We start from the raw sequence: 14,592 nt of genomic DNA on the forward strand, positions 1-14,592 counted from the left end.
GTGACATTGCGCCTTGTATCATCAGGTTCTAATGTGAGGATGACCCACTCTCTCTAGGACGTCACCAAGGTCAGTGTCAAGTTCTGTCATGGGATGTCCACCGGGTGCTGGTCCACTCTGAGCTGGCGGTGGATGTTCTCGCCTGTGTCTCCTGCCTTTCTTCATGTTTCCTGGGGAGAAATGACCGTATGTCTCTTCACCCAGTGTGCCGGGCTTGTTTTATGTCAACTTGACTCAAGCTAGAATCATTGCAGAGAAAACACCTCCATGAGCAGGTTACCCTGCAATGGCATTTTCTTAATTAGTGATTGATGGGGGAGGGACCAGCCCATTGTGTGTGCTGCTCTCTTTGGGCTGGTGGTCCTGAGTTCCTTAAGAAAGCAGGCTGAGCAAGCCAAGGGAACAAGCCAGTAAGCAGACCCTCCATGGCCTCTGCATCAGCTCAGCCTCCAGGTTCCTGCCCTTGTGAGTCCCTGTCCTGGCTTCCTTCAGTGGTGAGCAGTGCTGTGGAAGTCTAAGTTGAGTAAAGTAAACCCTTTCCTCCCCAAGATGCTTTTAGACACGGTGTTTCATCACAGCAGTAGTAACCCTAAATAGGACACCTCAGATATGACACCAACGACTGACTAGAGAGAAGTGGTTCCACTCGAGGCTTCCTTGGTGAACCAGTGCGTTTATTAGGGTTACTCACAGACTTCGGCTTGTCTTAGAGTAACCATGACTCCTCTGGCACTTGCTAGTAATGATACTTGAAGATTGTGGGTTCTTTTTAACAAATTTATACAGAACAATTCATCTCCAATAAAAACATTATTTATGATGTTTTATCCTCTTGCCTACTTCCTTCTGAGATAGCCAGTCTCTCCTTAGGTCTGGTCCCCTACCTTGGCTGTGTCCCACCAGGTCTTATGAACCTTAGCTCACAGGTCCCAAGGTACTGCTTAGGCCAGGTACTTTTCCAGCTGGCTGGCCTGGGCCCCCCAAGCACAAACTAAATTAATTTAACTCTCAAATTCCTGAGATGCTTTACCCTCTCTTTTGGGTATCTCTCAGATTTAAAACAAAATCCCATTGTTTACAAAGGACTTCTTAGCCTGGCCACCCACAGACATCAAGATGATGGCCTCCTCACAGAACACTTAGTGACCCAGAGAAGGGCCAGGGCATATTTTATTTTCTTCCCTTCTTGCAATGCCCTTGACTGATTTCTTTCCTGCACTACTTGCTTTACCATAAACTCTTTAAAAATTATTTTTTTATATTTATGGGTGTTTTGCTTGCATGTATTTCTGTGCACCATGTGCATGCCTACAGAGGCCGGAAGTTATTGGATCCCCTGAGACTGAGTTACAGACAGTTGTGGGCCACCATGAAAGTACTAGTTATCAAGCCTGGCTCCTTTGGGAGGAGCAACCAGTGCTCTTAACCACTGAGAATTTCTCCAGCCCTGATGCTAAAACATCCGAAGTCCACAGTTTCGCTTTATACAACTCTGGGCTAACCTAAGAGCTGTAATTACTATAGCATTTATTTTTCCATGCAGTATTTGCATATTTAAAATTAAAAGGTTCTGTCAGGCATGATGGCCTGGAACATGTCCATAGTTCTAGCACTTGGGAGGTGGAGACAGGAGGATCACCAGGTGGAGGCTAGCCTTGACACACAGTGAGTTTGAGACCAGCCTAGACTGCCAAGACATCCTGTCTCAAAAATAAAACAACAAAGAGGCTTAAATTAAATTAAAGATTAGATCATTGGTTGGTTAGTTAAGTAATTGATGGCACAGCCATTCAGTGAAACAATAAAGCCATTACAAAAATAAGAACAATTGACCTGGTGAGGACTGTGAGTAAGGGCATCTGAAGCAAGGGATAGGGCAGCCTGCAGAACACACGCATTTGAATAAAAGGAGGAGAAGGAACAGGAATCCAGCTATTTTGCTTATGTACACACAAGACATCTTTGAAAAGAGATACAAAAACATATAGTGTAAGACTATAATTTTGAGTGCGACTAAATGTCTGGGCAAAGAGAGCTTTTACTACAAAAATCAAGCCTTTTGTGTACTGAAACACAGGAATGTCCCTGTCTAAAAATAATGTTAACTGGGCAGTGGCAGTACATGCCTTTAATCCCAGCACTGAGAAGGCAGAGGCAGGAGGGTTTCTGTGAGTTCTAGGACAGCCGTGAGCAAAAGTGGGCTTCTTTGGGAAGATGGTGAGACCATGGGTAGGACGGATTATAGGGCTGGACGCCCAGGCTCCACTTGAACTTCTGCGTGTGCTTCATTTGCGTTTTCCATTATTTACCTGATCGTGTTATAGTGACAATAATGATAGTTCTAACTGAAGCTTACTGAGTGTTTCTGTGTGCCACCTCCTGTATAGCAACATTTCACCTGCAGGCTGAGTAGGTGTGTGTGTGTGTGTGTGTGTGTGTGTGTGTTGCATGTAGCGCCCAGAGCAGGATGTCAGATATTTCTGCTTTATTCCTTTGAGGCAGAACCCTTTATAAAACTGGAAGCTTGCTATTTAGGGTACTCTGGCCAGCAGGCTCCCAGGCCCACCAGTCTCCACTGGTCACCCACTGCAGTGCTGGGGTTACAGGCATACCCAGGTTTTTACACAAGTGTTTGGGATTTGAATTCAGGTTCTCGCAAGTGCTCTTAGCCCCGCCCCCCAGCTGGTAGATTTTTTTTTTCTTCCTCTCCAGTTTCAGGAGAGGAACCCAAGGCTAGAAGTCCTGTCTTCATTTCTAGTATATATTTAGAAGCCACTGAACCTAGATTCCTAGTGAGTCTGATGTCTGACATTGAAGAATTCAGGCACTTCCTGCTTATGCTTACTGAATGGTCATTTAACTGTTTTTGTTTGTTTTGCTTTCCTGCTGGGTTCTCGGTGAAAAGACCCTCGTTTTCAAGGGTGGCAATTTCCCCCTTAACTCAATAACCCGAACCAACAGATGCAATTAGCAAGAGGTTATTTTATTAATTTCACAGGCGTCTGTGGGTGAATCAGCAGGTCTCGCCAACTGATCACCCCGATCCAACTCTTTATTCAGCATTTATAAGTTTACAGGTTACATGGTGGGGGGGGGGCGCTTAGTAACAGTAATTCTATTGGTAGGGGCTTGGGTCATCTTGGGGACAGTCCCATTTGTCTGTTCCCAGGTTTTTTTTTAAGGTATACTCTATCAATTTGACAGCAGTGATAAGTAAGCCTGGGAGCTTAGTCTGGTCAGCTAATCTTTTGACCAGATGTAACCCATAAAATACCCTGCTGTGGCGCCAGTTGTCCATAACGGAGACAGTATCTGACCCAAAGGTCACCTATCTCTGTCTCCTAAAGGTTAGCTCAGTTCACGTCTGTCATTTATCGGGACTGGCCAGGACACCATTTTCAATTTATAGGGGGGAGTCTTGTAAATGAAACAGCCAGTCGTAAAATAATCTAAGCTTCACAAACATCTGAGAAAACAGCTTCCTGTGAGTGAATGATCCTTGATCTGCTGGAAAAGCTGCTGATGGTCTGTTCTCACTCTCCCAGACTTGCAACTATATATATATTCCTCATTTTTGGAATCCATATTTATTTATTTCTTGGACTCTTCACTCAGTATTTTGTTCTCTAAGAGCTCTTGGTGTGCCTTCATTGCAGGGCCTCAGAGTAGCCATGTATCTGGCTACTTCCCTGAAGTCAGGACAGGTCAGCCGGGAGTAAGGGGAAGGCTGGAGCTCCTCCCGTTGCAGGACAGAAGTTTGCAAGGATGAGTGAACTTCCTCCTCAGCTCAGAGAGAGCAAAGGTGACTCATAAAAGCAAGCATTCAGGTCTCTAGTATGTGTAGATGCCCAAAGTCACCCGAGGAGGGAACCAGCCAGGGAGTGGATCAAGAGCTGGGAGACCATGTAAATGAGGCTGACCCCAGTGACCTGGAAGAAGAACCAAAACACCTGCCGGGAACTGTGTTGAGAGAGGAGAAGGAGCTGAAGCTGGCGAGGAGTAGGAGAGGGTCTACCAGGTAAGGGGTGGGAGAGGGTGGAGCAGGTAGCATTGCTTGGTGTGAACTCTGACCTGGGCAGGCTCCTGGGTCAGCTTTCAAGTTCTGTAACCCTGGCTCTGAAGCCCTGGCCAAGCCACTTTACATCCTGAGCGACAGTTTCCTCGTCTATCAGGTGGACATTAACAAAACCATGCTGGCTTCTATACTGACCACCCACTGTGCATGCTAAGGGCAACTCCATCCTCACAGCAGCCTGTAAGCAGGGGTCCTAAGCTTCTTCACTAGAGGGAAGTAGAGTTCAGAGAAGTGAAGTCATTGAGTTCAGCAAGAGTCATGTTTCTAGGCTGGGCTTAGAGAACAGATGACCTCATGAAAATGGAAACAGCTGGAAAAGGCAATTATGTTTTCTAGATGTGTTACCATATTCAGCTCCTAGCAAGGACCAGACCCCGGGAAACCATCAGGTACCATCAGAATGCCAGTTCTCTGTCAGGATGGTGATGACATGGGGGAGGGGTGCCACAGACAAGTTTCTGTTCATAACGACTGCCAGATGGTTTACCGTTGCTGAGTTGTCCAGGTGGGAAGCTAAGGCCCATAAGTCACTGCGTGTCTCCTAGAGACATGGAACTCTGTGCAGTAAGGATCCGAGCACAGTTGCATCCATTTAGAGCTGTGGCCATGGCACTTCAGAAAATGTGGGTCTGATCTAGGATGACAGGGGAGAGCTTCAGGGATAGGAAGACAAGCTTACCAGAATAAAGTTAACATTTTCTTTCTTTCTTTTTTAGTGATTTATTTATTTTCATTTTATGTGCATTGGTGTTTTGCCTGCATGTATGTTTGGGTGAGGGTCTTGAATCCCCTAGAGCTGGAGTAACAGACAGATGTGAGTTGCCATATGGGTACTGGGAACTGAACCTAGGACTTCTAGAAGGGTAGCTAGTACTCTTAACTGCTGAGCCAAAAGTTAACATTAATTTTCAAGTAATAGAATTAAAAACAAAAGTTCTAGCAACAAACCAGATTGATGGTTTTGCCCGCATTGATAACCACTATTGACATGCAGTGTTTCTAGGAGTGGTGGTGCACACCATTAAGCCTAGAACTTGGGAAACAGAAGACGGCAGATCACTGCGAGTTTGAGGCCAGCCTGGTCTACACAGAGAGTTCCAGGCTAGCCAAACAGGACTACAAAGTGAGACCATGCTTGCCTCAAACAAAAAAACAACAAAAAACACTTGGTAGGTTATCTTCTGGGAGATATATTTCCGTCGTGCACATATTTTTCAAAGTAGATTGTTATAATTATCTTATCTCTGATTCTTTAATACTTAATAACATATCATGGACGAACACCAAGATAAAACATAATAAATGTTTTATCATATTGTTTTGAAGACTGCAGAATGTCCCTCTCTTCCATCCATCTTTGTAATAATACAAACCACCTTTCAGAGAACAGGGTCTGTGCATGTGTAGGAAGTGACAGCGGCCAGTGACACTGGCTGCTCAGGAGCTGGAGTTACAGGCAGCTGTGAGTCACTTGATGTGGGTCTGGGAACTGACTTTAAGTCCTCAGCGTCTTCCAGTTTGTGTTCATCCTCTATGCCTGGGCTCTAGCTGAAAGCTTCATTGACAAATGGGATACAGTTTGTGATGCTTGCCTAACATGAACAATGCCATGGTTCAATCTTCAGCACTTTAAGAAAACAACTAAATGCATCATGACTTTTAACTTTCTTTTTCATGAAGGGAAATTGAGTCAAGAGAAGTGAAGTGACCCACTTGGAATTATAGTCCTAAAAAGTAGTGCTCATGAGCCCCAACAACTTGTTCCAGAATCTATAACCTCGCTCCCAGGATGCCTGCCACCTGTCTGGAAATGGTCTTGATTCTGTCTCTGAAGCTATCTTTCATGCCACCTCCACCATTTCTTTCTTTCCTTTTCAAGTTAAGATGCTATAGTTGGTATAGAAAACCAAGACTTCATAATGTCATGTTCATACATGTACTCATTGTACTTGCTGAGATCCATCACCTCACTGCCCTCTCCACCTCTCCTTATCTCTTCTGCTGGTCCCTTCCTCCCGCCAATGTTGTTTATGTCTCACATATACACCTACACGTGTATATGTGTCTCCATTCCACATATGAGAAGAAGCCTGTGACATTTCCTTCTTTCCTCCAGCTACCCTCTCTAGTTACCCGAATAGCCTCCGTCTGTCCATCCATCCATCCATCCATACATACATCCATAATACACACATACATATAATCATACATACATATAGAAAACAGAGGGGCTGGAGAGATGGCTCAGTGGTTAAGAGCACTGATTGTTCTTCCAGAGGTCCTGAGTTCAATTCCCAGCAACCACATGGTGGCTCACAGCCACCTATAATAAGATCTGGTGCCAAATTCTGGCCTGCAGAGACACATACAGGCAGAACATTGTATATATAATAAATAAATATTTTTTTAAAAAAGAAAGAAAACAGATATATTTAAATCTAGATTCTGCATATGAGAGAAAACATACATTTTTCATTTTGATTCTGGCTTATTTTGTTTAATATGATAACCTCTGTAGTGAAAGGAAATGGCGGGCCTGCTTTTTGTCCCGCCTGGCTCCTGCACGGCTAGCTTTATACCCAAAATAACAACACACAAATTGTATTCATTTAAACACTGCCTTGCCCATTAGCTCTAGCCTCTTACTGGCTAACTCTTACATCCTGATTAACCCATTTCTATTAATGTGTGTAGCACCATGAGGTGGTGGCTTACCAGAAGGATTCTAACCTATGTCCATCTTGGTCTGGAGCTTCATGGCAACTGCCTGACTCAGCTTTCTCCCTCCCAGCATTCTGTTCTGTTTACTCCACCTACCTAATTTTCTGTCCTATCAAACGGCCAAGGCAGTTTCTTTATTAGCCAATGAAATTAACACATAGACAGACCCACTACATCAAACCTTCAGTTCCATCTACTTTCCTGCAAATGGTATAATTTCATTCTTTATGGCTGACAAACTCCATTGTGTATATAAAACAATTATTCTAAAAATCCACTAATCTTTTTATATATATATTATTTATTTATTTATTTATTTATTTATTTATTTATTTATTTATTATACAGCTAGCCAGAAGAGGGCACCAGACCTCATTACAGATGGTTGTGAGCCACCATGTGGTTGCTGGGAATTGAACTCAGGACCTTTGGAAGAGCAGGCAATGCTCTTAACCACTGAGCCATCTCTCCAGCCCCTACTAATCTTTTTTTTTTGTTTTTACTGCAGCACTTTTATTTTCTTTACACAATGACATGTTGCTAGGGCCTAATGTTCTCACTGAACAGTAGAAAACCACAATTTGTCATTTCTTAAATTGAGTACAAAAAAACCTTATATAAATTTACAGATGTCAGTGCAAACGTTCCCAACTCAAGGCAAGTAACTAACATCCCACAGCAGTCAGGAGGGAAAACACCAGAACAGAAACTGGGTCCTAAAGCTCGGACTTTCCCACTCTGTTAGACCCTTGCCAGCCTCAAGAAATCCTGGAAGTCAGCAGTCAGTAATACCCTGCACAGATCACTGCAAGGTGCTCACACGTCCACCAGGCTGGGGGATTCTCTTCCACAGCATGCTCTCCCCAGCCACCAAGTGTCCAAGCCACATGACTAAGGACTAAATCAAGAGATGCACAGGGTGTAAACATATGCCAAAGGAACAGTTAACTTAAATATAAGGTCGAAAATTAGCAACAAGTTCTACAGTCCAGTGCTGATATTGGATACAAGCTTCAAGGACAAATTTCTTTTCAAAGGCTTATTCCAGTTTCATGAGGCCAGCATGAAGTGTGTACCTTTGCCAGGGCGAATTGATACTTCAGAATCAGCTCACGCAGCAGATGCCTGGTACCTGCTCAGTCCATCTAGATGCATTCGCAGAGGACAATGGAGGGGCCCGACTCGTCATACTCCTGCTTGCTGATCCACATCTGCTGGAGGTGGACAGTGAGGCCAGAATGGAGCCACCAATCCAGACTGAGTACTTGCGCTCAGGGGGAGCAATGGTCTTAATCTTCATTGTGCTGAGTGCTAGGGCTGTGATCGTCTGCATCCTGTCAGCAATGCCTGGATACATGGTGGTACCACCAGACAACACTGTGTTGGTACACAGGTCCTTGCGGATGTCCACATCATATTTCATGATGGAGTTGAAGGTGGTCTCATGGATGCCACAGGACTCCATGCCCAGGAAGGAAGGCTGGAAGAGCGCCTCTGGACCCCGGAATCACTCAGTGCCGATAGTGATCACCTGCCCATCAGGCAGCTCATAGCTCTTCTCCAAGGAAGAGGACGATGCAGCAGTGGCCATTTCTTGCTCAAAATCCAGGGCAACATAGCACAGCTTCTCCTTAATGTCACGCATGATTTCCTGCTCAGCTGTGGTGGTGAAGCTGTAGCCCCGCTCAGCCAGGATCTTCATGAGGTAGTCTGTCAGGTCCTGGCCAGCCAGGTCCAAATGCAAGATGGCATGGGGAATGGCATAGCCCTTGTAGATGGGTACTGTATGTGTGACCCCGTCACCAGAGTCCATGACAATGCCAGTGGTGCACCCAGATGCATACAGGGACAGCACCGCCTGAATGGCCACATACATGGCTGGGGTGTTGAAGATTTCAAACATTATCTGTGTCTTCTCTCTGTTAGCTTTGGGGTTCAGTGGGACCTCGATCAGAAGCACCAGGTGCTCCTCAGGGGCCACATGCATTCATTGTAGAAGGTGTGATGTCAGACCTGCTCCATGTCATCCCAGTTGGTGACGATTCCGTGTGTGATGGGATACTTCAGGGCCAGGATATTCTCTGGCTCTGGGCCTCGTCACCCACGTAGGAGTCTTTCTGGCCCATGCCCACCATGACGCCCTGGTGTCTGGGGTGCCCGACGATTGATGGAAACATGGCCCTGGGGTCATCGTTGCCAGCAAAGCCAGCTTAGCACGTGCCGGAGCCATCGTCAGTGACGAGTGTGGTGATTTGTTCTTCCATTGCGATCAGTGAAGGTCGGAGACACGCAGTGCAATCCAGCAGTGGAGTGTGAGCAATCCACTAATCCTGATGGGCATCTAGGTGGGGTCCATGTCTGGTCATTGTTCACAGTGCAGCAATGAACAGATATCTCTGTGGATCTGGATCTGTGTTGCTGAACTTACAGACTCTGCTTCTTGCTTTCACTCTGAGCATGTTAAACTCTTGCTTACCCCAGCCCCGTAGCCATCCTGGCCTTTCACTTTCTTACACTGGCAGAATTTACCTCTGGGCTTGGTATGCTCTTCCTCCACATCACCTCTTTGAAGAAAATTTCCATTCCAAACCAATTTTATTTCTTTCTTCCTTTTTCTTTTCTTTTTTTTTTGGGGGGGGGGTTCAAGATAGGGTTTCTCTATAGCTTTGGAGCCTGTCCTGGAACTATCTCTTGTAGGCCAGGCTGGCCTCAAACTCACAGAGATCCTCTTGCCTCTGCCTCCCAAGTGCTGGGATTAAAGGCGTGCGCCACCAATGCCAGGCTCCCAAGCCAGTTTTCTTTTTTGTTCTTTGTAACATTCATTAAAATCATGTATTTTGGGGCTAGAGAGATGGCTCAGTGGTTGAGAGTCCTCTTCTGGCCTACTGGCATACATTTAGACAGAACACTATACATGATAAACAAACAAACAAACAAACAAATAAATAAATACATAAATAAATATTACGTATTCCACTAGGTGTAGTGGTGCATGCCTTTAATCCCAATATTTTGGATCTCTGTGAGTTTGAGGCCAGCCTTGTCTACATAATGAGTTCCAGGAAATCCAGGGCTACATTATGATTACATATATATATATTTATATTTATATTTATATTTATGCATAATAAATATATAATTATAGTTATGTCTAATTATATGTAATTCTTTGTTTCTCGTTGCTCATGAGGCATAGTTTTTGCCTCAGCAGCCTATGAGTGCCATGGTTGATTTTGTTCACCCTTATCTATCATCGCCTACGTAGTTCAGCGCCTGGCACGTGGTAAGCCTTCAGTGTTCAGGAAGGAATGGGCGGCTCACTGCATGAGCTCTCCTAGCTTTGGTTATGGCCATGCCATCTTCCTTATTCCATGTCTTAGCCATGACTGAGGTCTAGACAAAAGCAGGAAGGTAAAAGTAGACACAGGTTTTGCTTCAGGTTCCAAATTGCTAGGATATAGAGCATCATGTCTGTAGTGATGAGTTGCGGGCAGGCCTGCTTTTCGTCCCGCTCAGTTCCCGGCCGCCTGGCTAGCTTATGCCCCAAAATAACAACACACAAATTGTATTCTTTTAAACACTGCCTTGCCCATTAGTTACAGCCTCTTATTGTCTAATTCTCACATCTTGATTAACCCATTTCTAATAATCTGTGTAGCACCATGACGTGGTGTCTTACTGGGAAAGATTCAGCATATCTGACCTGGTGGCTGGCTTCATGGCGACTGTCTCACTGAGGAGAGGCATGGTGATTGACTAACTTCCCTTCTTCCCAGCATTCTGTTCTGTCTACTTCACCCACCTAAGGGCTGGCCTATCAAATGGGCCAAGGCAGTTTCTTTATTAACCAATGAAATCAACTCAAATAGAAGACCCTCCCACATCACATGTCAAATCTCCAGGAAGCTGCACTGCCCTGAAGTCTTCCTTTGCACAGGTCCTGGGTTCCTACCCAGAGAATCTTAAGGGACACAAGGAATCTTAGAGGAAACAGCGCTTTCCACACATCCTACAGGTGGACTAAATGGATGCAGCTTCTTTGTGACTGCAGCACATGGTGGACTGGGAATTCAAAGACACGTGTCAGGCCCCATGTGTGCTCTCTTGCACACACGTGTGTCATCAGGCCCAGTGCGTGCGCTCTCGTGTACACACGTGTCCTCAGGCCCCGTGTGTGCTATCTCACACACTCACGTGTCGTCAGGCCCCATGTGTGCTCTCTTGCACACTCACGTGTCGTCAGGTCCAGTGTGTGCTCTCTCGCGCACACGTGTGTCGTCAGGCCCCATGTGTGCTCTCTTGTGCACACATGTGTTGTCATAACTCGCCAGAACCACTTGTTTCCATGCATAAAGTGAATGTTTCCAAGAAGTTTTCTTGAACGCCCCTCCCCCCCAGCAACTCAACTCTTCAGATCATTTAAATGGTCAACAAAGGCAAGAGATAAAATTCAAACGTTTCCTTTTGAAGGGGGGGAAGCAGGGCCAGAATGCTCCTCTCCCAGGTGGGCAGGACAGCCCATTCTGTCTCTGTCCTGAAGGTTTGCCTATTTTGGTTGTGGCTACCAAAATCAGTAGTTAAAAGACAAGAGGATCAGGTTTTGGCGGACTGGTAGATCTTATAGGACTGTGCAGCAAGTGAAGCACGCGGCAGGAAAGAAATGTGGGCTCACGAGAGAGGAGCCCCAGAAGACCTGCCCTCTGGTGATCTAGAAGACTGTCACACTCTTACCGCTCCAGTCCAGGGATTGCAGGGCGAAAAGAGTCACCCTCTAATCTGTACCTGCTCTACATTCAATTGGTTGCCAGACCCTGTGTGTGTGTGTGTGTGTCCGAGCGCGCGTGCACACGGCTCATTGGGATCTCCCAGGAACCACGCTGGCAGGTCTCTAGCCCTGACTCCAGGCAGGTGTGCTGAAGCTGTAGTCAGGGCCACCTGGCAGCTCCAGGTGCTGATAGCATGCTGTCATGGAAACGGCCTTGGGGTTGGCATGGAGGTGGCAGTTTCCCAAAGCTAGGCGATTCAGTAGAGGGAAAGACGGGAAACACATACCCTTCAAGAGTAGTCTCTCTGATCCCCTCTGCAGTCCACAGAAGCCCAGGTATGAGGAGGAAGGTGAGAACTGGGAAGAAACACAGGACAGATCTGGGGTCTGAGTAAGGGAGTCCTCTCAAGAGTTGCTCACCGGGACCAGTCAGTCAACTGTGAAGAGTTGGCCTCTGGCCCAAAGCTTCCAAAGGAGCAGAAAAGGGGCTGGCATTTGTCCCTAGCGGAGGGGCACACCAGGGAATTCAGAGCCCATCTCTGCTCTAGCCAGGGATTTGAGGTTGCAGTGAAGGAAACCCACCTGGAGCCAAGGCAGCCTGGAGCAAATGCAGGGTGCACCAAAGCCCCAGGGCTGTCCCCTCCACTACCAGTTCATTCTGGTGCTGCTGGTAGGGTGATTTATAGGGTGGCTCGGGCCTTCACCCTGGGTGACGGGCTATGTAACTTCAGACTTAAGTCAGTGACCAGGACTGGATGTCCTTGGACAAAATGCACCTGTGAAATGTGGGTGTAGACAGCTTTTAGCCTCTCAGAGCTTAGGGCTGCAGATGAAGCTCAGGGACAGAGCCCATGGGTATGCTTTCATCTCTCTCTGCTCTACCAGGACATCCTGTGAAGCTCCTGCATTGTGATCTGAGGATGGCTGAGCCACAGGGCCAAGAGCTCACAGCTGAGTGCCCTGTCTGCTGGAACCCCTTCAACAACACGTTCCACACTCCCAAAGTGCTAGACTGCTGTCACTCCTGCTGCGTGGAATGCCTGGTTCACCTCAGCCTGGTAGCTCCAGCCAGGCGCCGCTTGCTCTGCCCACTCTGCCGTCAACCCACCGTGCTGGCTTCAGGACAACCAGTCACTGACTTGCCTACAGACACTGCCATGTTGACCCTGCTCCGCCTAGAACCCCACCACATCATCCTCGAGGGCCACCAGCTCTGTCTCGAGGACCAGCCCAAGCGCCCTTACTTACTGCATGAGCCTCGGGTCTGTACCCTGGACCTTGGCCCGGAGCCTGGGAGCCAGACTGGAACCCCTCAGAACACAGTGCCTGACACCAGACCTGTGCCCATCCCCAGCCACTACTCTCTCAGAGAGTGTACCCGCAACCCTCCCTTCCGGACCTTTGTCTACCTGATGGCTGTCGTCCTCAGTGGTATCCTTCTGCTCATCTTCTCCATCTTTTGGACTAAGCAGTTCTTTTGGGGCATGGGGTGAGCACTCTGTTCCAGCACAAGGAACAGAGCCTTTCTTTGTGGTTGCTGGAATGGGGACAACCGAGGCTCCTTTGATGTTGTCTTCTTTGTAGTATTGCTCATTTGAGCCCAGGAATTCTTTAGGCCATGTGTCTGTTTTGGAGAACAGAGATGGCTAGACAGACCTGAAGGTGAACTGTGGGGTCATGGAGTGTAGAAGGGTTCTGTGGCTCCATGGCCACACAGCAAGTTGTGCCAAAGGGCTGGACAGTGCCAAAGGGCTGGACAGCACGGTCCAGACATCTTTCACTGGAGCTGTGCTGAGCTGTTCATGCGTTGCTGACAATTCTGGAGTGTTTCAATTTGTGGGCCAATGTGTTTGTCTCCTCTTTCAGCTTTCTCTGATTCTTGCCATCATTCCCAGTAAAATTAGCCTGCATTCTTTAATTCATTGGTTTCTTCCTTCCACAGCCATTTATCGGTCAGAGGCTGAGAGAAGATAGACTGTTCCTGGGGTCAGGTGGCCCCCGTTGAAGGGAGGGCGTGCGGGCCAGCTGGTGAGAGCCTGGTGCCCGAGAGGCCTCAGCTGCACCTCAGGCTGAGCAGCCTGGGGCACAGGGGTGACCCTGCCTTCCTCCTTCATATGACAGAACCCAGGAATCAAGAATCTAAAATTTAGCCAGATCAGCTGCTGCTGAACAGACTGCCACACCATGGGTAACTGCTGCTTCTCTAGTTTGAACATGTTCTTCTGGCTCCAGATTTTGAAGCAGTCCCAAAGTGTCTAACACAATCAGGAGACATTTTGTTCTTTTTGATTTATAGAATAAGCTGTCAGAGATCAGAGCTTGAGTCAGTTTTATTTGCTCTAAATATTTTCACAGAAGTATCATTTATTTATAAATTCCATAGGGGTCAAGGTACAAGATACTATAAAATAGTCAATATAAAATTATATTTTGATTTAGTAAATCCAGATAGTTTTCAGCTCAAATGTAGAGGAAAGTCCTCCATTACGAAACACATGTGGCACTGACCCGGCACTGGCGCTGAGGCTCACAATCCCCACTGACTTAATTTCTCTACATACTTATGTTTACCTTTGTGGCAACTTTTAGGCAACTATCTCACCATATTGTCTGAGCTAATTGGGACAGGGACAGAGGAGCAAAGGCCCAAGGAAGAACATTTTCCCTCCTCCAGAGGTCCTGGTCCAAGGAAGCTTCATTGTGATGGAACTGAGGCTAAGGCCAGGGTTAACCATTTTTAGGATGGTGGATCTTCCGAAACTAGTAAGTTTGTTAGAATGAACAATATGTTTAGGATGTTCACTCCTACGCTGCATTAGTTATTAGTTCTAACCTTGGGGTAGTATTAGTCATGTTTATGTCCCTGTGACAGTATTAGAGACAACTTGAAGGGAAGCTGATTTGGGCTCATGGTTTCAGAGGGTACTGAGCACATGGAGGGAGTTTGTTGATGCCTGCCACATCACAGCATACCAGAAGGCAGAGGGCAGCTGGGAACAGAGCTGGGCTAATCGCTTTCAATGACTCCTCA

At 46.6% G+C, this 14,592-nt stretch overlaps 1 protein-coding gene and 1 pseudogene across 1 annotated transcript; one reads left to right on the top strand and one right to left on the bottom strand.

Annotated features, from left to right (window-relative positions):
- The first annotated feature begins 3,563 nt into the window (after nt 1-3,563).
- Rnf183 (ring finger protein 183) lies at nt 3,564-13,437 on the top strand. The gene is made up of 2 exons (XM_038332926.1): nt 3,564-4,018; nt 12,447-13,437. The coding sequence occupies exon 2, from the start codon at nt 12,482-12,484 to the stop codon at nt 13,052-13,054; it is 573 nt and encodes a 190-aa protein (XP_038188854.1). The 5' UTR covers nt 3,564-4,018; nt 12,447-12,481; the 3' UTR covers nt 13,055-13,437.
- Nucleotides 7,942-9,063, bottom strand: LOC119817297 (annotated as a pseudogene).
- Nucleotides 13,438-14,592: the final 1,155 nt, after the last annotated feature.

The sequence above is a fragment of the Arvicola amphibius genome, chromosome 6 (genome assembly GCF_903992535.2).
Source record: "Arvicola amphibius chromosome 6, mArvAmp1.2, whole genome shotgun sequence".
NCBI classification, from domain to species: Eukaryota; Metazoa; Chordata; class Mammalia; order Rodentia; family Cricetidae; genus Arvicola; species Arvicola amphibius.